The sequence below is a fragment of the Bidens hawaiensis genome, unplaced genomic scaffold, assembly GCF_021521415.1.
Source record: "Bidens hawaiensis isolate Kalapana, Puna unplaced genomic scaffold, B.hawaiensis_p1.1 tig00419494_1, whole genome shotgun sequence".
Classification (NCBI taxonomy): domain Eukaryota; kingdom Viridiplantae; phylum Streptophyta; class Magnoliopsida; order Asterales; family Asteraceae; genus Bidens; species Bidens hawaiensis.
In genome coordinates, this window is record NW_027504880.1 from 404723 (window position 1) to 427563 (window position 22841).

At 37.4% G+C, this 22841-nt stretch overlaps 1 protein-coding gene and 1 pseudogene across 1 annotated transcript; one reads left to right on the forward strand and one right to left on the reverse strand.

Moving 5' to 3' along the window:
• Nucleotides 1–1159: 1159 nt before the first annotated feature.
• LOC143609144 (uncharacterized) lies at nucleotides 1160–11245 on the reverse strand. Its single transcript, XM_077083985.1, has 6 exons — nucleotides 10777–11245; nucleotides 9987–10108; nucleotides 9857–9897; nucleotides 9672–9770; nucleotides 9247–9590; nucleotides 1160–1216 (listed from the first exon to the last, which is right to left on the reverse strand). Exons 1-5 carry the CDS (start codon nucleotides 11243–11245, stop codon nucleotides 9440–9442), a joined length of 882 nt encoding a protein of 293 aa, XP_076940100.1. The 3' UTR covers nucleotides 1160–1216; nucleotides 9247–9439.
• Nucleotides 11246–15894: 4649 nt separating this feature from the next.
• LOC143609152 (putative pentatricopeptide repeat-containing protein At5g37570 pseudogene) lies at nucleotides 15895–17538 on the forward strand (annotated as a pseudogene).
• Nucleotides 17539–22841: the final 5303 nt, after the last annotated feature.

The window sequence follows — 22841 nt, forward strand, 5'->3', positions numbered from 1 at the left end:
ATTTAATATAACTTAAATGGTATACTTTAATAAATATAACAGAACGAATTACATTTTACTTTTATCATCTACGCGTTTTCACTTTTTGGATGTGCTCGATTACATTTGTTATAAAAATCATCGCCAACTTGATTGCATAAACTTGACTTTGCAAGCTTCATTTTTGAGTTGCTTCTTTATGCCACTGCAATCAAAATCACTGCCAACTTTACTAGTAGATAAAACCAATAGACAAGATGCATGTTTTTTTGTTTCCACCATCACCGATCGATAACAAATTCATTCGAGTATAGTTTAAAATGCCATGTGCTTGATCTTGGCCAGAACCGCCAATATCTTCCTTTGCAATATATTCAAGCACCGTTATATATAACATTGTGAACTTGTGAAGGCAAATCAACCAAGCATAAAGGTGTTTTGCAAGAGTTCTATCATGTATTTTAGGGTCGTGTAATTATCTCCTAATTTAACCTACTTCCCACTACGGATACCTTTTGGGAAAGTTACCCCTAGTTTCTTCGAGGATAACCTTTCTTTTACAAGGAACACAAATTGTCAAAGAAGTCTGCAATACTCGAGTGTTTTTTTTTGCAACCGGCAAGAACTGCTCGCATGATAGAGGTGCAAGGCCTCTTAGATTGGAGGTTTTGGGTAAGCAAAGAGTAATATTTGCTGTAGTTTAGAAATAAGTAGTGAGTGAAAATGTAGCGTTGGCCGTTAAGAAAATGAATAATCCCATCATTCTATCTTCTAACAACATTGACATATATATAAAGTATCTTTATTATTTTTAAACATGTAATAATACAAACTAGTTAAACCGAACCATTTTGATTGTTTTGGCTGATCTAACCAACATGGCTGGTTTAATTTTTCGCTTCTCAAAACTTAATTTTGAAAAGGTAGACTAACCAAACCATAAACGCTCATATGATTAAAATAGCATCATAAGCCTTAAACCATCGATTCTCAGGTCAACAAAACCCAAACCATAAACACTCCTACGATTAAAATAACATCATAAATCTTAAAGGCTTAAACCATCGATTCCCTGGTCAACAAAACTCGAACCATTATATTCCAAAAACAAAATGGTATAACCTAGACAAATAAAAATTAACAATAAAAGGCACCTTCAAAATGCACTTAATTACACAAGCCTATTTTTGAGTTACCATTTAAGCTTAAACTAGCATAAAAGAGATACCAAAAATGCCTTCAAAAGCCCAATCGCGATCGTGCCCTTGAAATGTTGACATGGGATGAATGTAAGAGAAAATACGAACTTAAAGGGTCAGAGCTCACCGATTTGCTTTTCTTTTGGATTATCGGTTATGACAACTTATGGAATATTGATGTGTCATATTTCTTTCAATATGTCATAATGACCATACCCATAAACAAAATTTTAATTGAATTCCTGTCTTTCTTTTCATACTTCTTACCATATGTTAAAATGTGCAACCGTTTTTGGGTGACTTCATCTGGCATTGGCATGAAGACTGATATTGTGGTCCTATAAATGAGCCAAATTAATGCAAACTCACATAGCGCAAATAAGAGTGAAGGTCGTAAACAATGTGCAAAAAAAAAAAAAAACTTACTTGAGAACAAGAGAAGTCATTAATAACTTTATCCCATATATAAGGTTTCTCAATCTTTTGATATATATATCAAAATCTTCCTCGATAAAGCTTAACAAAAACAATAAAAATAAGATTATTGTTTTTTTTACAATAATGAATCAAGAAAAAAAAATTACCATTCGATATCCTTTCGTCTCTCTACGAGCTCATCGACAACTTGTACATCCCAATTTGCATTAAAAGATGATCAACATGTGTAATACCTTTTAAACTTTATAAACATTCTTGAGTAATGACTAAAGAAAAATGTTGAGTTTACTCGAGTTCTTAATTTATCAGCAAGTTCTTTTTGTTTATTCTCTTCTGAAACTTCTTCATTATTTCTCAAACATACTAAATGAGCTATTACTTTGAATAAACATCTTTCACATGATGAAACCCTGCAAAACTTATAATATTTAAAAAATTGGCTCATGTTTCCTTATCGGAGGAGAACTAGCATATTAGGGGTGTAAACAAGCCAAGCTACTCGAGATTGGCTCGCTAAAAGCTCAAATCAAGCCGTGTCAGGCTTAAACAAGCTTGAGCCCGAGCTCGAACTAAAAAATGGATTGTTCAATAAACAAGTCTAAGCTTCACTTGTCGAGGCCAAAATTAAACATGGCTATTATTTTTATAACTTTTAATTAATATAATAAATGTATAATTTATAATAATAATTATATATAAATTTATACATAATAAGTAAATTATATACAGTATGATAAATATAAAAGTTATACTTAAAATGCAACATCAATAAGTATCAATATAAGTAAAGCAACTAACAAGTATTAAACAAGTCAAACCCAAGCTAAGCTCAAGCTTAAAAATCTACTCATGAGAGCTTGGCTTGTTTACACCTTGACATATATGTAGGAAAAAAAAAATAATAAATGAAACTTTGAAGTAAAGACGCTAATGATGTTCACCAATTAACAAAATTTGATAAAATTAGCTTTACAAGCATATGGCATATTTTTACAATTTGATATACCCACTAACAAAACCTAATAATTTGAGATGGCAAACCTGGAATTCTATAATTTGAGCATATGCGGTTGAATCTTGCTGACGTTTATTGACGTTCTGAACATGCTCATTTACGTCGTCTTCATCGTTGCTTCCTTTTGTTGTTGCATCTTCATTTTCAAAAGGAAATATTTATTTCTCACGAGAAAATCACCTCCAAACTCTTCCCGGATTTCGTCTTCTCTTTCTATTTCATCCTCTTTTTCCACAGGTATACCATCGCCTTACTGGCTACTGATTTCCGCCATAGCACGTTTAGATCAAAACTATTTGTGATTCCCAGATGTTTTGACCGGATAAATCTCATATTGAGAGCAAGAAACGAGTATGGATTTGAGAGAGTTTTATGCACCAGGAAGCACATCGCATGATCAAGATACAATTTATTAGGGTTAGGAAAGCAGTCATCACTTGTTTAAAATTCAAAATCAACAAATACGCTTCTAATTTTCACAATATCTGTCAAAATAAAAAAATTTCGCCAGCGACTGCCGCCCCTAGGACCTTGCTACAAGGCCTTTGGAACAACGCCCCATTGGACCCCCCCCCCTGCTTAGGGGCTTTGCCCTTAAGTACCAATAGGATTATAAATTATAAAATGATCAAATAAGTGTATACCCGGCTTATTTAGTTTCGTATTACAATTAACTTGCTTAACAAGTTAATCCTTATTTACACTAAAATCACTAACACAATGTTGAAGCAAATATTAGCCTATTGTAAGTATGGGATAATATGAGCTTTATCGAAAGTATAGGATTGTGACAAGAACATTGAGGGAGTAAGGTTGGGGAGTAAGAAACATGGTTACGGTGTAAAGGGAATTCTCTTATTAGCTTTGTTGCAAATGCCCAATATATATTCATCTACATGTGCTATACTAACAATGGTCCCTAGGAACCATTAGACATCGCTCTCCGGAAGATATTTGTGTGTACGATTTGGAGGGTCCACTTGATAATAGTCGTTAGCTGTCAATTTTAGGATCACTTTTTGTCTTTATAATGTGATACATTATATACACATGTTGATACTGATACATGTAGGTTAGAGCATCTCCAACGGAGATCTTCAAAAGGCCAAGTGTAGTGGGCGGACAAAGGGCAATGTTGGGCGAGAACCCCCCCCCTCCCCGGGGGGGGGGGGGGGGGAGACGTGTATTTGTCGTCTGGTTGTGTTTGTTGGGATAATATTATTATATTAGTATGTTTGTGTAACACACACACACACACACACACATATATATATATGATGTGATAAAACTACAAAACCGTCACACCCCTAAAACAAATATTGCCAATTTGCTGACGTGACGACACGTGTCAAAAATCGCCCTTAATTTGTAGCTTCTCACTACATATAATCTAAAACACCTCCACATCACCCAACCAACCCTTCTCTCTCTATTTTCCCTCACAACATGGGCTTGTAACTAAAAACTCCCCCCCCCCCCCCCTCTCTCTCTCTCCTAGAAACCACATAAGATACAACATAAGAGAAAACCTGTCACACCCCGACTAGCACAATGCGGAAGTGTAAAACGGGAATGTAAAAGATACCTCTGATATCAATACATTGTTTATAAAGAAACATTACAAACTAATTTACAATATATTACATTTCTTCGTTCTATCATTGTTTTACAGTCTAGGCGATACAAACAAAACTAGTTCGTTAACCATACATTCTTACTACTATCGCCCTTGCTTCTATTCACGTAGCATCAATCACACACCTCAGGCAAGTAACAGGTCACCAAATCATTCCAATTTAGGTACACCTGAAAAGCAGTTTAAAACGGGTCAACTACTAGAGTTTGTGAGTTTCACGAGTTTCAAGAAAACAGTAATGAGTATTCACAAGTTAACACTTGTAATCATGAAATAAGTATGTATGTATGTAAATGATGTATGTGATGTAATTATGCTAAGCTACAGTGAAGCCTTGACTGTTCGTGCTGCGTGCCTCCATTTCCCACGCTCAATCAACCACTGTGGCCCCTTTCCGCCCACAACATGCCCAGATAGCTATGTCTAACACTACATAGCCTGTTTGTATAAATATGGTCATGTGCAAACGGCGCTATGTGACACGGCAACCAGGCCGATTTCGTTTGGGTTTGTCAAACCAATAGTACTATTCACAAGCCACCGGCTCGAAGTTAATCACTGTGATCGTGGGGACTTTCGTGTGTTAGCACTTAGATAATTCACAACAGTACATGTTTCAGGTATGTATATGAAATCAAACATGCTTTTCACCCCAAAAGTTCGTAAAACAGTTTAAAAGTGGGGTCATGAAACTCACGATTTAGAAGATATTCAGTACTGAATCAGCTCGTGATTTGTTCGGTCCGCTATCAGTAGTTCCTATAATCAATATTATAATAATATTAATATTTTAATATTATTATAATCTCAATACTAAACTGGGCTGTATAACTAATCTGGGTGTAGCTGGAACGCCCAGAAAGTGGCAATAGGCTTAGGTTGTGATGTTGTTCAATGTCTAATACTTAAAACCGAACTTGGCTCAGACTCCCGTTTTCCCAGCTGGGCCAAGTTGTTCGTTTACGCGTTCAGAAAACAGTTATGGGAAAATAAGCTTGGGTAATTGTATTGGTTAATAAAATGATTAAGTTATAAAGAAAGATCACATACTGGGGTCCTGGATTAGCCACGGGGCCCGTTTCCGTTTATACAGTTTGATTTGAGAAGAAACGCGCACAATCCACCCGGATTGTCCAGGTTTCTCATAGAAAAGTTCATTTTCACTTAATTAGTCCAAACATATAATTTTTGATCACTCTTGGTGTTTTGATTTTCCCGCAGGTTCACTAGTCGTGAACTTGCCGTTTGTTATAAAAACTGAATTTGTTTAATATTCAGATTAGCATAATTAATTAACCGTTAATCATTAAATTATGAAAATTTAACCACTTGTCAATTAAAACATGTAGATTTTTATAAAAATATTTTTGGAATTTATTTACTGATTTATTAATTTATAAAAATTCATTTTATCAGCTATATTTCGCCTGAAAATCGTCCGTTTACCCCAAACAATTTCCAAAAATTCACCAAAAATTCCTGAATACTCAAATCATGTCCCAAAACAATCTGTATCAATTCCAGAATGTAAAAAGTTCGTGCAATATTCTTTTCGGCCCAAATTCGGCTATAAAAATTCACACGAACGCAAATAAACAAAACACCTTTAAACTTCTCCAAATGATCCCAAAATTCATATGTGATCAAAATACATCAAATATGAGTTCCCAGAAAAATTTCATAATTTTTGAAGTATTTTAGCTATTTTTCCCAAATAAACGTCCCAATTCGGTAATAAATTCGCCAAATATTCTCGGATGGTCGAAAAATTACCAAATTTGAAAAGGGACTCATTGAAATGGTCCCTGATGTCCCTGGAAAATTTCAAGTCCTAAAAATATGCAAATCACAACCTTAACCTAAATAGCTCGTAAGCGAGTGTTTCGGCATTACCTTAACGGGTTTGGCTCATTTCCGACCTTTTAATCAAGTTTTCAGGTTCTTGTGCTTCTAAGCAAGCTAGGTACAAGTAGTATATCACAAACCAAGCAATATTTCATTAACATAACAGCCCTTAAGTTAGGGTTTCGGCTAGTGCACAAAAACGAACTTTTGAACCGTAGAAACGTCGTTTCAACCCTTTAATCCGTCTTTATGGCCAAAAAAACTATCAAAACAGGTTCCTTACCGTGTTTATGATCAAAACATGTTTACGGACCATTTTTAGGATTTTTACACGGTTAGGAATGATTTTTAGTAACCAAGACATGTTTTTATGGTATTAAACAAGTTTAAACAAGTTCAAAAACTACTTATTTAAGCCATTTACCTTAGGGTTTGAAGGTTTTCTGGAATTTTAGGATGCAGCTGCTTGGACCTCAGATTTTATAAACTAAATTGGATAAACAAGCTTCCTAAACAAGTTATATAAAAAAAATGGGGGGTGGGGTGGGCTGCCGATCGGAAGTCTCTTTGGGCCCATGATGGGCTGTTTTGGCCCATTAATCTGGTTTCTCAAGCCTAAATAGGAAAAGCCCGGTCCAAATTTAGTTCGGGTTCGGTTTTTGGCGCGAAAAACTTATCGGGTGCGTTAAATAGCGCGAAAACGAGTGTTTTTCGGCTATTTTTGTGTAAAATTATGAAAACATACTATATGTTTGTAAAAATCAAAAATATTTTCACGGATTGCTTAAAACATTTCAATTAAGTGTTTGGTAAGTCTTTTTCGGCTTAACGGATGATACAATGCTTGGTTTGTAACTATCTTTCGCGTTTAAATCTATAGCGGGTGGTTAAACGAGCATGTTTTCGTTTAACTTGTTTGCTATCAAACTAAGACCATATTTCTAATGATTTAGCTTGTATAGATCGTATATCACTTATAGATGGCCCCCCCGAGATATCTGGGTCATAACCCGACCCGTTCGGTTAATCGTTCGTTTGTTACGCAAAAGGCGTTTATTTGCTTAATCGGTAAATATATACTGAGGTGTACCTCGTTTTGACTCAAATGTCACAAAACCCCCTATTGAAAATGTTCTGAAAAACCCTTTTGATTCTATTTTCTTTAACACGTCACTAGACTCACACAGATAATGAAAAACACAATATCAATATATTAAAAATATATTTAAGTAGTTTTTCTTAAAAGCAACTAGCAACATCTTTTCAAGTACTAGGGACAAATATTAGTGTCACCTAAGCTTCGGTATAATTTTAAGTTCTTTCGTTTGTTTTCTTATGATAAGTCTATTATATCCTAAAAAAGTTTATTTATTTTGAAGTTTGACAAATTCCAAAAAAAAAAAAAAAAAAAAAAAAATTCCTTCTTTTACACTACGCTCTTATTTGTGCTAGAAGTCATCGCCACGTGGTCCGCAAGATCCGTTTAACCAATATTTTCTCCTTAGGGAGCGATTGATTCGTAGAATTATTTTGGAAGGAATTGAAATCTTGAAAGAAATTGGAATTTGATGAAATTGAATCTAATTCTAATCAAAAATAGAATTGTGTTTGGTTGGTAAATTCATAAATGGAATTTGATGGTATAGTACATTTTTGTTAATCGGCAAGCATTCCATTGAAAAGTTGAAAATTCAATTAGGCTAGTAAAGGATTATTAGATTCCAATGAGTGGTGAAATATATTTAAATTGAAATTCCATCATATTCATTCATATGACAACAAAACATTAAATTTTATAGTAATTAAATTACAGTTCCATCCTAATTCCAAAAAGATTTGTGAACCAAACGGCCTTACTTGTTCACTTATTCTCTTTGATTTGCATGACAACCCAAAATTATTATCCTCTTCGCTGGATTTCAATGAAGAATTGAAGATTAATCAAATAAACTATATGAGTATATGGCAATACTATCAATGTATTTATTAGATGGATTTTGCACTTGAAGTTGGCATCTTACTAATAGCTCCTTATAAAATAAAAATGCACACGAAAAGTGCACTTTTTCTTTATTAAATTGGAACCACAAAGATCTTTTACAGTAAACCCTTTTTTTCTCTTTACTACAAAAGTATACGAGATTGTGTTTAACTTTTCTCTCTCGATATTCTGGTATAAATTTTGTGACGAACCAAACTAATGTCCGATACCAAAGTCTTATGGTTTCGATCGATGTAAAACATGTGTTGTTATCATTTTCAATATATCACAGCTATATTTCTTTGGTTATGCCAAAGTATCATAATGTAACAAACTGCTACCAACCAAAACAAAACCGTCATATTGCGTTAAGGAATTCAATTACTCTTATACTAAATAATGAAATAATAATTTTAATGTCAAGAGAGAGAGTATTTATCCGTTATCTTGACATGTAATCGATCCAAATAAAGTTTTTAAACACTACAAATCTAAAATTGCAAAAATCAAACCCTAACCAAATCTAAATCGAATTAAACCAAAACATCCAAATAAACACCACAAAGTTGGTTCAACCAAATGTTTCATCACTACCTCCTTACAAATGAATAAAGAAGGTTATTTTTAGACCTCATTTTTCATACAAATAAGTTTTAACTTTTTGCCAAAAGTGAATTTTAGACCTCATTTTTTCTATCATTTGTCACATTTGGGGTTACTTTCTAGGAGCATCTAACAAGAGCATATACCATGACAAAAAATGATCATCATCTAACCCAACTTGTGGCACACTTAGCAGCACAACCCTCCAAACTCATATTTATTTGAATTTGTAATATACATTAATTAAATAAATTGAACCATTTCGACAGTTTTGGCTGATCCAACCAACCTGGCTAGTTTAATTTTACTAATAAGCATCCCTATGATTACAATACAATCATGTATCTCAAAATCTTAAGCCATTGATTCCTGGGTTAACAAAACCCAAACCATTTTATTCCAAAAAAACAAGATGGTATAATCTAGACAAACCCCATAATATAATAAAATAATAAAAGACACAATCCCTTCAAACTGTGTTCAATCACAAAAGCCTATGTTTAAGTTACCATTTAAGTTTAAGCTAGCATAAATGAGATACCAAAAACACTAACAAAATGCCTTCAAAAGCTCGATCGCGATCGTGATCACGCCCTTGGCTCATTGAGTTAAATGTTGACACAAGACAAATGTAAAAGAATCTACACAAAAGCGCAAGGAAATCTTTGCAAAGAACCAGTTTAAAAAGCCAAAGTTTACCGATTAGCTTTTTGGTTATGACAACTTTATGGTATATTGATTTGTCATATATCTTCCAATATGTCATAATGGCCATACCCATGAAACAAAACTTTAATTGGACTCTTGTCATCCTTTTCATACTCTTTACCATATGTTGAAATGTGCAACAGTTTTTGGGTGCTTTCCTCTAGCATGAAAACTGATATTGTGGTCCTATAAATGAACCGAAATTTATGCAAACTCATATAATGCAAAAGAAACTAAAGGTGGCAAACAATGCGTGAAAAAACTTACTTGAGAACATGAGAAGCCATTAGTAACTCGGGTTCTCCACCCCATACATAAGGTTTCTCAATCATCTTGAGATACAAATCAAAATCATCCTCAATAAACCTAAAAAAGATAATAATTATAAGATTTTTGTTTCATTTGTACATAGTGAAACGGTAATGGAAAATGAATCAAGAAAAGAAACTTACCATTTGATCTCTTTTCGTCTCTTTAGAAGCTCATTTACAACCTGCAAATCTAACATGTGTCATACTTTGAAATCCTGATATGAGAATTTTGAATGTTGACTCATATAAAAAGGTCAAACCTAAAATCTACCTGAGCTCTTAATTCATCAGCGAGTTCCCTTTGTTTATTCTCATCAGGAGCTTCCTCTCCGTTTCTCAAGCATACCAAATGAGCTATTGCTCTAAACAAACATCTTCCATCAGATGGAACCCCTGCAAAGCTTATAATATTTAAAATATATACTCATGTCTCATTAATTGTTTGTACGAAAACAAGCTCTTATATCTGCACCGTCAACTAGAGAGCTACGATTACTCAGCCTTGGTAAGGAGTATTTGAGCATGGTAAATTATAAATAAACTAGTTTTCAGGGAATTATTATATACGTTCATTAAATATTAAAAGTTACTAACATTTATAACACAATGCGCATATAATTATATAAATCAAAAGGATACATATTCAAATACTAAAGTATTTCAAAAAGTGAAATTCATTCTTAAATATTATAAACATAGTAATCATTTAATTCTCATCTTTCAAGGTATCCACCGTTAAAACAACAAAAATCGGTGAAAAACAGCAAAAATCCAACGTGACCGGATTGTCCAAGTTGGACCGACTAGCTCAGAGACTGAACGATTTTTAAAACACGGTTGAGTACCAGAATCTGAGCCTACATGGCCACCTAGGCTGATTTCACAACACTAATTCTATTAAATAAAGAAAATAAAAAAAAAATGAAATTTTGAAATATGGGTGTTTGTTATAATTAACAAAATTTGATGAAATTAGCTTTACAAACCTATAGCAATAGCATAGGAACAACAATTACAAAAATTGCAATTGAATGTAATTAAAATCATAAGGAATGACAAACCTGTTATTCTATAACTTATTGAGCTTTCAGAAACATTATTATTAGTGATACAATTGGAATTTATTTTGCTATCATCATCTCCCACCGGCTCGGAGCCGGTATCACTAATCTCCACCACCGGCGGCGCCGCCAAGCAAGCGCAGATTCCAAACAGTAGCCACGCCGTATAAGGCCGGTGCAGCCACCGCGCCGGTCGCACATCCCACGCAACGTTCCACGAGCCCTCACCGACCGGCCGGAGATTATTATTCCCGCTATTATTTCCCGCCGGAAGGATAGCATGCCATATATCGGAAACAGAAAAGTTTAACTCAATAGTTGAACAATGAATAGGAACACGCCGGCGGCCGGTGAGCTCCGGCGCCGGAAGGAGTAGTTTGATCGGAAAAATGGCATCTGACGGGATGTGACGGTGGCGAGCCGGTAGAGTGTAGTGAGCAGGACGTGAGGAAATGACGCCGGCGAGCATTACAGAGAGGCGGCGGAGGCAGAGGATATTATTGTGGAGGCGTCACCATTCTTCGGCGGCGAGGTGGTGGTTATTATAGTGAGAATAATATTTTGGTAATGGCGGTGGTGTGTTGAGAGATGAGTTTTTGGGTTGTGTGGTCCGTTTGATTGGTTTTAATTTGGAAGGTCGACGGCTGTCAAGAAGAAGATGTTACGCACATGAGAAGCACGAGGGTGTGGTTGTTGATGTGGTAACGTGTTAATCAAGGAATACATTTTTGGTCCTGGGCGTTTTCTCCGTTGGTGTGGTTGTTGATGTGGTAACGTGTTAATCAAGGAATACATTTTTGGTCCTGGGCGTTTTCTCCGTTTTAGAAATTTGATGAACCAAATGGATTAAAAGTAAGCCATGCAAAGCCTCTCAAAGTTAATTGAAAAACAAAGGATGTTTATTTTTTCATTATGTACTAGTAAAATGGTTTTTTTATGACGTCTCATCTGGTTAAAGTGATATATAGATATAATTCGGTAGTAGAAAAACAATATTTAAATTTTTAATTAGCCTTCACTCTTTCAAATTTATGTTGAATGTGTGATGTTGCGTCTTTTAGAAATGCGCATGAAAAGTTTGTTAGCATATACTCACATGTTATAGTTGTAAAATAATGAATATATTTCGTGATTTTCGTCTATGAGAAAAATTGTGATTTACAATTTTTTTTAGGCTCCAAAAAGGTTGAGTTGGCCATAACCGATAAGTAATACAAATTTTACCATAATACACTGCCCAAAAAATTTATAAACCAGACACTGGAAATTAGGGCTCGGAGCCTCAGACGGAAGCTATGGGCTTTTATGTTAGTGCTTAGTTGATGGTTCAAAAGTTTAGCTAACTGTTTTTAGGCCTTACCCGGCAGCTAGGGTTTTATTTTTTGTTCAAGGGGTTATGGCTAGGGTTATTTTAGTAAAAAAGTTGGTCAACTTAACTAGTTTGGCAATTTTCTATAAATAACAACTTAATAAATAAAAAGATCTTCATAATCAACAAATATATAGAATGAAATTCTTAGTGGACTTAAGGGGTCAGGGGCAATTTTCTTGAATAATTGCGTTACACGACTCTTCAAAATAAATAAAGTTGATGCCCTTGATAATCCACGTAGACATAATAATTGGCAGTTCTTACTGGCCCACGTGGCTGTACTATAGCCGATTTCATGTACGTCCGAAAAGTGAAAAAGAGGGACCTCCAAATTCCAAAGCATTTTTTTGGTCCACTTTTATTTTTGTTTCTGATCCTTCAAGGTTCTGAACCTAACCATATGAATCCTTAGGCATTAAAAAGTACAGATTTAAAGCTTTTGAGTTTTGGCAAAGCCAAAGTGATTCCACTTATATGGTATAATGCTATATAACAATGGAATAGTGTTAACCCAAGAAGGGAATCGTAATTTGCCTGAAAATGGTTTGTTAAAAGATCGAACTAATTTGGCTCGTAAAAGTTTTCATGTTATGATGATCTTGCTAGCGAGGTATAAAGCTCAATTAGATAAAATACAATAAAATTAGTCTGAGTAACGAAATGTGAATAACACATCTAAAAAAGCCCAAAACCAGATATCTTCAATTCCCGATTTATCTAACTCTCCGCTTGGCCGTTTTTGTCCTAGTTTGTTATATTCCATGTTAAATTCCTTCTTCCTTTAAAAGCTATGAGTTGTGGTTCTCTAGCCCGTTTATCCTTCTCTAACAATAAGTTTTTTTATTGTTGCAAGTCGTCGTATACATGTACAATAAGACTATAAGAGACACAAGGCGTTTAAAGGTGACAAGGTTGCCTCGTATCCATGAAATCTTTTACTTTAGGTAGAGAATTTTTCTTGCGATAATCTTTGTAATTATGTTTGAAGAATCATTGGGTTTTTTTTTTAATTAACAGTGCAATTAGTTGTAATAAGCTTGGTCTATTTTAGTTTGTACCCGGACACAACCCGAATCTGGGACCATATCTCTTCACTAGGTATATATAAACTTTTTAGAACTAAAATATACTTTAGAATTCAGTGCACATGAGTTTAATTTCTATTTCGGATTGATGATTACAAACCCTAGCCTAAGTTAATATTGTCTGATTGTCTCTGCAATTCCTCATTAAACCTCCTTACAAGAGAAGGAACAAAATATCACTAGTCTACATTTCTTGAAGTAAAATTGAAACGTCTAGAGAATCATACTATGTCTAACCTTTTTTTTTTTTTTTTGCAAGTGTTAAACAATATTTTTACACGATTATTCCATTTGTTAATGACCAACAACTTTTGTTGGCCAATTATTTAATCTCTATTATTTTATTGAAAATACAAAGTTTTTTGTTAAAGAAAAAACATGGGACCACCATGATCATGTTTTTCATGATTACTAAGTTATCAAGTTCCTTAAGAAACTTTCAAAGGTGGTATAAAACAATTACAATATCACAACGTATTACATTTTCGTAATACGATGTTGCATACTTAGATTAACATGAAGAATATTGTGTATGCAGACTTTAATGTCATTTTATCCCATTTAAATCACCGAAAACAAAATTATAACCAATTTTACATCAATACAGGTTTGGTGTTTCTGTTTTATCATATGTATACTCAAACTTACAAATATCAGTTTTTTATAACCGGCTCAAAATAGACCTTTTCCCTTTTGTGAACAAAGTAAATCAGATATTTGTATCTTTAAGATGACATTAAATACATGAAATTCGAATTACGCTAGTTTTTATTTGAAGTTTAGTAAATATGCGATTTCTTTAAGAGTGCGAAAAAAATCCGAATTCAAAACCAGATCCTAATTGTTCGAAATTCAGAACCCAAAATGTCCGGATATATGAATTTTAGAATATCTGAAATTTTCAAATATCCAAAACTTTGGATATCTGAATTTGTAAAACCCCTAGGTTTATGAATGATTTTAACAATAATCATTTTTTCCATTCCCACCATTTAATCTGTATCTCACTAGTCAAATTTAGGCTAACATGATTTTTAACGCTTGTAGACTCCATTTACTTTGGCATTGTAACAATTCATTATAACACTTTTAGACAGACAAAACATGTGACCACCGTCCTGTGTATAGTTTGTTGGTGTGTGTCATTTGCTTTAAATACAAGATCTAAAAAAATGCGTTCCATAAGTTTGTAGTATCAGGCCGACTAAAACTCTCTCTCGTTATGACGTTATGTACACATCAGGCATTCAACCACGGACTAAAACTTGTACTCTAAAATAACTAAAACGTAACAAGGAAAGATAAAAGCCAAAAAAAAAATAAAAGGCTAGCACCTATAAGTAATAATACTTCCGCTTCCTCATTTATCCAACATAATCAATACTACGTTTTCTTTCAAGCTAAAATTTTACAACTCTTAAATTAGAGGTGGTCATAAAACCCGGTTTTTCGAACCTGACTTGTGGGTACGAACTAGGCATTTAAGTTTAGAAAACCCATACCCGGAGCCGAACTGGTTCCTCCTCTACCAGATCAAAATCTAAACCCGACCTATACTAGGTTAAAAGCTCGACCATACCCAGAACCGATTCCTATCTGACCCGCTTCTCGACTTTGTTGACCAAACCCATAACCAGTTCGGTTCCTAAAAAACCGGTTTGTCCACCTCTAGTTTAATTAAATAACACAGATTTTTTTAGCAATTCTTGCTTCACTTATCACTACAACTTCCGACTAGGGCCGTCCAAACTGCTCGACGCTCGAACTCGCTCGCCGCTCGTTCGGAATTTGCTTGGAAACTACTCGCTCGTTTTTCGCTCGATTGTAAACGAGCCGCTCTGCTCGGTTCAGTTTGTAAACAAGCCAAACAACGAGCAAAGGTCTGCTCGGTTCAGTTCGGCTCGAATATTTTTAATTTATTTTATATATAATTATATATGAACAATATATAAATATATAGGCAACACACATAAAATATAAGTATACAATTTTTTAAACCGTTTTAAATTGTTTCTATTCTGTCAATTTTATAGTTTTATTAGTTTGATTCAAGTTTTTAGAATACAAAAGTTAATTTACATGTTCATTATATCTCACTTCAAATTTTTTTCTCCTAAAAATTTACAACCTATAATACGTTTGTCTAAAAACTACTAATTTGTTTACAAAATATATTATTTACAACCTTCAAACTTATTTCTTGTTGAAAATTTTAAAGTGAAAAAGAAATAAATAATGCTCGAAAATCGCTCGATGTTCAATCGAAAAATGCTCGGTTCGATTTTGGCTCGTTTCGATTTCCGCTCGGTTCGCATTTCAGCCGTTCGGTTCGGTTAGGTTTTAAACGAGCCAAGCAACGTGCAACCCTTTGCTCGGTTCGGCTCGGCTCATGAACCGCCCTACGCTATCACTACAACTTCCGACTTTTTCTTTCTACTGGCCCTTGGTCCAATAACAAGAGCATCACGGCCCAGACCTAACCCATAAACACACATCGGCCCATAATAAAAACCCAATTTTTTTTACCACGTCTTCTTCCTCTACTCATATCTTTTACAGTAACCTAAATCAAATTCAATTCAATTCAATTCAATTCAATCAACTTACTATACTCCTTTACTTCAATTCTTTTATAAATTCATACATTCAATTAACATCACCATGGTGGGTCCGTCATCTTCATCTCCGTCAACATGGATTCTCCTAAAACTCTGCAAAACCCTTAAAACCCTAGAACAAGTTCACGCCTTAATTATCCGCAAAGGCTCCGAACAAGACCACGTTCTCGTAAGCGAATTCATCTCTATTTCTAGCTCAATTTACCCTAATCAGATTGCGTATGCTTCCACTCTATTCGACCGGGTTTTGCAACCCAATATTTATGTCTGGAATGCCCTTATGAAAGCCCACTGCACACACTCATCTTTCACCACAAGTTTTAATTTTTTTAAACGAATGCATCAAAGTTGTGATGTGGGTCCTGATAAGTACACGTTTCCTTTGGTTTTGAAAGCTTGTGGTGGCGTGTTGGCGTTGAAACAAGGGCGGGTTGTTCATGGGTTGGTGGTTAAGTATGGGGCGGAATCCGATGTGTTTGTCGGGTCGAGTTTGGTTGATTTTTATGGGAAATGTGGGGAGATTGGGAGTGCACGGAAGGTGTTCGATGAAATGCCTGTGAGAAATGAGGTTACTTGGACTTCTATGGTTGTCGGGTATTCGAATAATGGGGATTATTTGGAGGCAAAGAAGTTGTTTGATGAAATGCAGGAAAGGAATGTGGTCTCGTGGAATGTGATGATTAATGGGCTTGTGAAGTCGGGGGATATGGGAAGTGCGAGGAAGTTGTTTGATGAAATGCCGGATAAGAATATGGTTTCGTTTGATACGATGATTGATGGGTATGCGAAGTCGGGTGACATGGCGTCGGCGCGGGCTTTGTTTGATCAATCGCCGGATAAAGATGTTGTTTCGTGGTCTGCTTTGATATCTGGTTATGCGCAAAATGGTCAGCCTAAGGAGGCGGTTAAAGTGTTCAATGACATGGTTGCTAGGAATATTATGCCTGATGAGTATGCAATGGTGAGCTTAATGTCTGCGTGTTCACAAGCTGGAGACTGGGAGTTGGCTAACCGGGTCGATTTTTATTTGAGTCAAAGTTCAGTTGACCTTGGTCAAAGTCACGTGACGGCTGCACTGGTGGACATGCATGTAAAATGTGGGAATTTGGAGCGTGCGGCGACATTGTTTGAAAAAATGCCTTCACGTGACTTAATATCTTATTGTTCAATGATACAGGGACTGTCGGTTCACGGTCATGCTGACCGGGCTGTTGACCTTTTTCACAAAATGTTATCAGAAGGGTTGACTCCTGATTATGTTGCGTTCACGATCATCCTGAGTGCGTGTAGTCATGCCGAACTTGTTGATGAAGGTTGCCACTTTTTTGATATTATGGTTAATGAATACTCTTTGAAACCTTCTATAGATCACTATGCTTGTAAGGTGAGTCTTCTTGGTCGTGCGGGAAGGTTAAACGAGGCGTATAATGTTCTTAAAGACATGCCTATGGAGCCGCATGCTGGTGCTTGGGGTGCTCTTCTTTTTGCTTGTAGGATACATAGTGATGTGGCATTAGGTGAAGAGGTCGCGGGTCGGCTTTTTAAGATTGAGCCTCTAAATGCTGCTAATTATGTGTTGTTATCCTATATCTATGCAGCTTCGAATCAGTGGGCTGATGTTAACCGTGTAAGGAATCAGATGAGCGAAATGGGAATTAGAAAACTTCCTGGGTGTAGTTGGTTATAATGTGGCTTGTGAATTTGTTTATAGTTAGTTCACTGTGACCTAAAGCTCGGTAACATTCTTCTAGACCAGAAGTTTCTTGGAAAAATGAGTAATGTGGGCCCTGATTCGTGTCAAGATGAAGACCTAGGGTTTGCTAAATCAGCATTGCAATGTGCTTGATTGAGAGATCTTGGTGAAGAGAAACAAGCCCTTGTTGATAATAAAAAGTAGCAACGGAAATTTAATTAATTTCAGCAGGTGATCAATTCATCTTTCACTAGGTATTAGAAACTTCGAGCCGGGCTTAAATGGGGCTGAGCCTTAAAATAAGCTCGTTTAATGAACAAGCCCTAGCTTCACTGATCGTGCTCGATTAAGCTTGTGAGTTTAAACGAGCCTTTTATTTGTATAACTTTTATCTGATATACTAACTTGGGCCATTATATATATCTCGAAGCTCGTATTATCTAGCAAAAGTTTCCCACATATCTCTTTATTGCCTTTATCATCAATATTGCAAGTCGGTGGCATCTTAAATGCATCAAAGTAAAATCGGCATTCTATCATCCAAAATTTGCATCATTGTACATCTTAATTTTTGTTTTTGGGCATTAATTTTGTGAGGCGGTATTTTTTGCGTGTAAAATATACCTGTCTTTTTGACTGTATATGAGCGTGTACATAACATCTATAAATTCATCAAAGGGTCAACTCAAGCGAACCTGTTTTTGACTACTTGATAGTATTAACTGTTTTCTCTTTTGTCGTATGCAGGTGCACTTATTTGCTGGTGCGTTTTGAACGACTCGTTTTAATGAACCCGCTTTTTGCCCATGGGTTTTTAAACCTCAAGAGTTAAGATTTAATACTCATTCTACTGAATACACATTTCCATTCATGCTTGATGTTGTAGAATGCTTATCATGTGCATACACATGATTATTGCAATACAATTTTCTATGTTAAATAACAGCTTTTCGTGTAATCCTAAAGTGGGGTATTATTAAACACTAGAAGTTGTCACAAGGTGGTTTGTATATCCGAAATTGAAGGGAATTATTAGATTATATATATATATACATATATATTAAATATCTTGAGTATAATTCACATTGTTACTGTTCATTTTCATTTGTGCTTAATCAGTTGTATGCTATGCTATAGTGATTGTTACCAGCTGCTACACTTGGTCACCGCATGGTCAGTATATCCAAAACACTTTTTTTGCCATTTGTTTCCATACCCTTCCAACTTCGTCTCCCTCTCTCGATGATATTTGATCGTATTTGGTTTCTTTGTTAGTGGTGGTAGAGATGTTGGTGGATGATCAGATCGGCAACCCATCATGATGGTTGAAAGCAAAGTCACAACACACAAACTGTTCGACAACAAGGTACAAGTACCAACTCATATAAATACATTTTCCACTCATAATCCACAAAAAATAACAACCTTAATATGATTCCGCAAGGTACTGTGTAAACACGGCCATCTCAAATAAAACATGGACAACCGATGCCATATTCTTCAACGAAGATGTGATCGAGATGATGAACATAAGCTGCAAAGACATGGTTGTCATAAATGGAAACACGGACCCAAAGATACCACAACAAATGATGCCATAGATAGCACTAAAGTACTTCAGCCTAACACTGAGAAAACCTTCTTTTGTATAATGAAAAACACATTGGTCATATCTTTTGTGAACTATATTATCGTTCAACAACTATAGCATAATTATATTATAATACGACGACTTAGATTACAATGCGGCTCTCAAACCCAACTATAGCATAATTATACTAAAAACTAGTTGTAATATAATTATGAGATAGGAGTAGAAAATATGTAGTGTGTTTTTTTAAGTGAATATAACTGTTGGCACCAAAGAACCTGTTAGGCTATCCGCTATGGTGAGGGGCATCGAAGCCCGTCCCGTTATGGTATGTGTGTATGTGAGAGAGGAGAGAGAGAGAGAGCTCTTGTATGGCGCCGGTCGTCTGAATGGCCGCTCCCCCCTCCGCGCCCGCCTCCACCATGCCCCCTGGCGGTGTTCCCTCCTCCACGGTGCCCTTCTTCCTCTTCCATGGCACCCCATAGCGAGTGGTCTTACTATCATGGTCTTGGGGTGCCTTTGGAATGGAAGATCTCTTGGACATCTGGAAGTGTAAATTCCATTCCAAAGTTACATGCTGCATATAATATAAAGTCACATTTTTCCTTTGGAGCAGCACCCACACCCATATAATTTCCTAATTCTACTCCACAGTTCATAACATGACTTGAACCCTCGACCGGTAGGGAAAAAGACACCATGCATGTAGCACACTTAAATATTTTTATATGACAAAGCTATTGCATTTGACAATGTTGATATAACCGAAGGGTGGTGCGGAAAATCTAATGGAGTGGTTTGGAAGAGATCTAAAGTTCGGGGACCAAAGTTAACTACTTGTTGCCCAAATTTTCTTATTTTTAGTAAATGTTTTTTATTTATATATAGTTAGATGTTATTCTTGTTTCCTAATCTAGGTTTCTGAAGAGGTAGGTCCCAGCAGGGCTCAGTTGGTCCCGCATGACTCACCTTGAACAGGGATGTCTGCGCAAAGACCATCTACTCCCGCAGGACCCACCATGCTCAGAGAAGCCTACGCGCAGTATGCAAGCTGCATACGCAGGGAAAAGCCTCCCAATGGTAAAGTAACCCGCCTGTTCCCGCAGTTGCGGATACAAGCCATCAGGGAAGGCTACCCGCACAGCATAGCTACACGCATAAGGCTTAACACTTACAAATATTCAGTGTCACCTGAAAGAATGAGCAAAGGCGGGAGGGGGAAAACTCCCGCCAAAATGGGCCAGTCCGTATGATGGAGGATCTTTTGCGTGATACCTGACGAGGTAAAGACAAAAGATCTGACCAAGAATGCGACAGCTCACTGACAGCAGCGTGGCAGACAGCACGCCACAGCACTGTGACCAATAGCCGCCGCCTGCCCACCAACTCCTGCCAGACCACGTGCCTAGCCTGCAGTTGGTAGAAGACGAAGAGTGCACGGCACGCCTGCTCTGTGTCAGCCGCTACCTATCCACCACTCACAGGTAGGGCACGTGCATAGGTTACAGTTGGTAGCGTGTTGGGCCGGCTAAACCCCTTGGAAACCCACCTTCGGCTATAAAAGACAGCAAATGGTATTATCATTTCATCATCTACTATCTCGTATAACTTACTTGATAATTGCTCTAATAGTATTCATATACTTTTATATTTAAAGAGCAATATAGACTGATTCTCACGCCGGAGGGTGGTCACAAGGAGGAACCCCCCCCCTTCTCAGTGACGAGCTCACGGTGTCTGTTTTGCAGGTTCCCTGAAGTACAACTTACTCTGCTGGACCTAACCTTCGAGGGAAACATTACTTAGCCCCCAGATTACCCATAATCTGCCCGGGGTCACTTAGTGTTTCTTCATTGGCGCCATCCGTGCATAAAGCTAGAACTACATCTTTCTCCAGTTTTTCAAAACTTCCAAGATGACTAGAGAAATTCCGGTAACCACAACCCCAGCCACTGGGGTAAACACCGGCAACACAATGTTTACAAACACTATCCCAGCCACCCAAGCTGGGGCAAGTGAAGTACATTTTACGAACACTACCCCAGTCACTCATGTAGGGGCAAGTGGAGTAAATATTCCACTGGGATTCACTGATGCCCAGCTGGAAAAACGAACTCGAGCCCCTCGCCAAACACTTGATCAAGTGAAGGCATGGGCCGAGGCACGTCAAAGAGAATTTCAGGCTGAGTTGGACTAACGCTTGCGTTCAGTCCAACAAGCTGAGGAATTCGGTAGTACTCGCCAGCACCTCAACATGAGTAGTGAGTACGAGTACTCAGACGACGAGAAGGAAGACTCCGACACCGACGCGAACCCTCGCCATAGGGCGAAAGGGAAGCGTAAGGAAACGGATCCCCAGCCAAAAAGGAATTTTGGGGAAGCATTCCAACCAGTCACGGAAAAAAGCCCGCGTGACTTCTCCAAGGCCTTTAGACCTACTGCCACAAACGCAGGAAGGTCAAAATTTGCAAGGGACATTGCAGAAGCAATCGCCCCGAGGAGTGCCAAACAAATGTCCAACATTGGCACATACGATGGCCTATCCGACCCAGATGACCATCTGAACAGGTTCATTGCGGGGGCAACCGTCAGTAACTGGACGGAACCCACGTGGTGCTACATGTTCCAGATGACTCTGGTAGGAGCAGCCAGAGCATGGTTCGACCGTTTACCGGTCCACCACATTTATGACTGGGCAGACTTCCAGAACAAGTTCAGTCAACAGTTTAGTCAACAGAGGAAGCACACTGAGGAGCAGTGGACGATCCTCAACTGTGTGAGAGAAGAGGATGAATCCTTACTGGACTTCATCACCCGCTTCAACTCCAAGAAGCTGAGTCTGGGCAACATCAGCGAAGACCTCGTTCGCGCCGCTTTCATTCAGGGCGCTGAGTACCCAGAACTTATCCGCACTCTGACAGGTAAAGACGGCATGCCATCCACATGGGATGCCATAATGACGGCAGCCAAACGCTTTGCCGAAACGGAGAAACAGCTGGGAAGAGATCTCCCCCAGAATACAAACCTCTACACACAGAGGACAAGGGAGAACAATGTGAGAACCGCCCGGCTAAACAAAAAGAGGCGGCAAGGTATTTGGCAGTCAAGGATAAACTTTGACACCCCCTCAAGCTCTCGCCCTCTGGTTGGCGGAAGGGACAACACGCACCCTTCGAACCGGAAAAACCGTTGGACGCCACTCACCAAGAGCGTCACGGAGATATTTGCCACGGAAAAACTGCCATGGCCAAAAGCCCCAGCGATCCGACAGAAACCCAATGCGGATCAAAGCAAGTCTTGTGACTTCCATGGGACAAAGGGCCATAGCACTGAGGAGTGCACATCCTTGAGGGACATCGTCGAGACATTCGTCAAGGATGGGAGGCTCGCACACCTCGTGGCATCTATCAAGAAGGGAGGAAGGAACGACAACAGGTACAGGGGTAACGGACGAAAGCCCGTCGACATCAGCATCAACATGGTCCATGGTAAGGTCAGAGGAAGAAAGAGACCGATGACCGAACCATGCGCATGGAAGGAAGCAGAAGTGCGCTTCCCGCGAGTGCCGGGAGGCCCAAACAAAGAAGGCCCCATTGTCATTAAAAGCCAGCTGGGGCACTACATCACCTCCCGCACCCTCGTTGACAATGGCGCATCGTCGACAGTGATGTACAGGCAGTTCTTCGACAAGCTAGACGATGAAGAC

Excerpts from the sequence above, each read along its gene's own strand:
- LOC143609144 (XM_077083985.1), bottom strand. The coding sequence starts at position 11,245 with ATGCTCGCCGGCGTCATTTCCTCACGTCCTGCTCACTACACTCTACCG. Across the intron at positions 10,109-10,776 it reads AATAAGTTATAGAATAACAG|GGGTTCCATCTGATGGAAGA; the intron begins GTTTGTCATTCC and ends TAAGCTTTGCAG. Across the intron at positions 9,591-9,671 it reads ATGGCTTCTCATGTTCTCAA|GACCACAATATCAGTTTTCA; the intron begins GTAAGTTTTTTC and ends GTTCATTTATAG.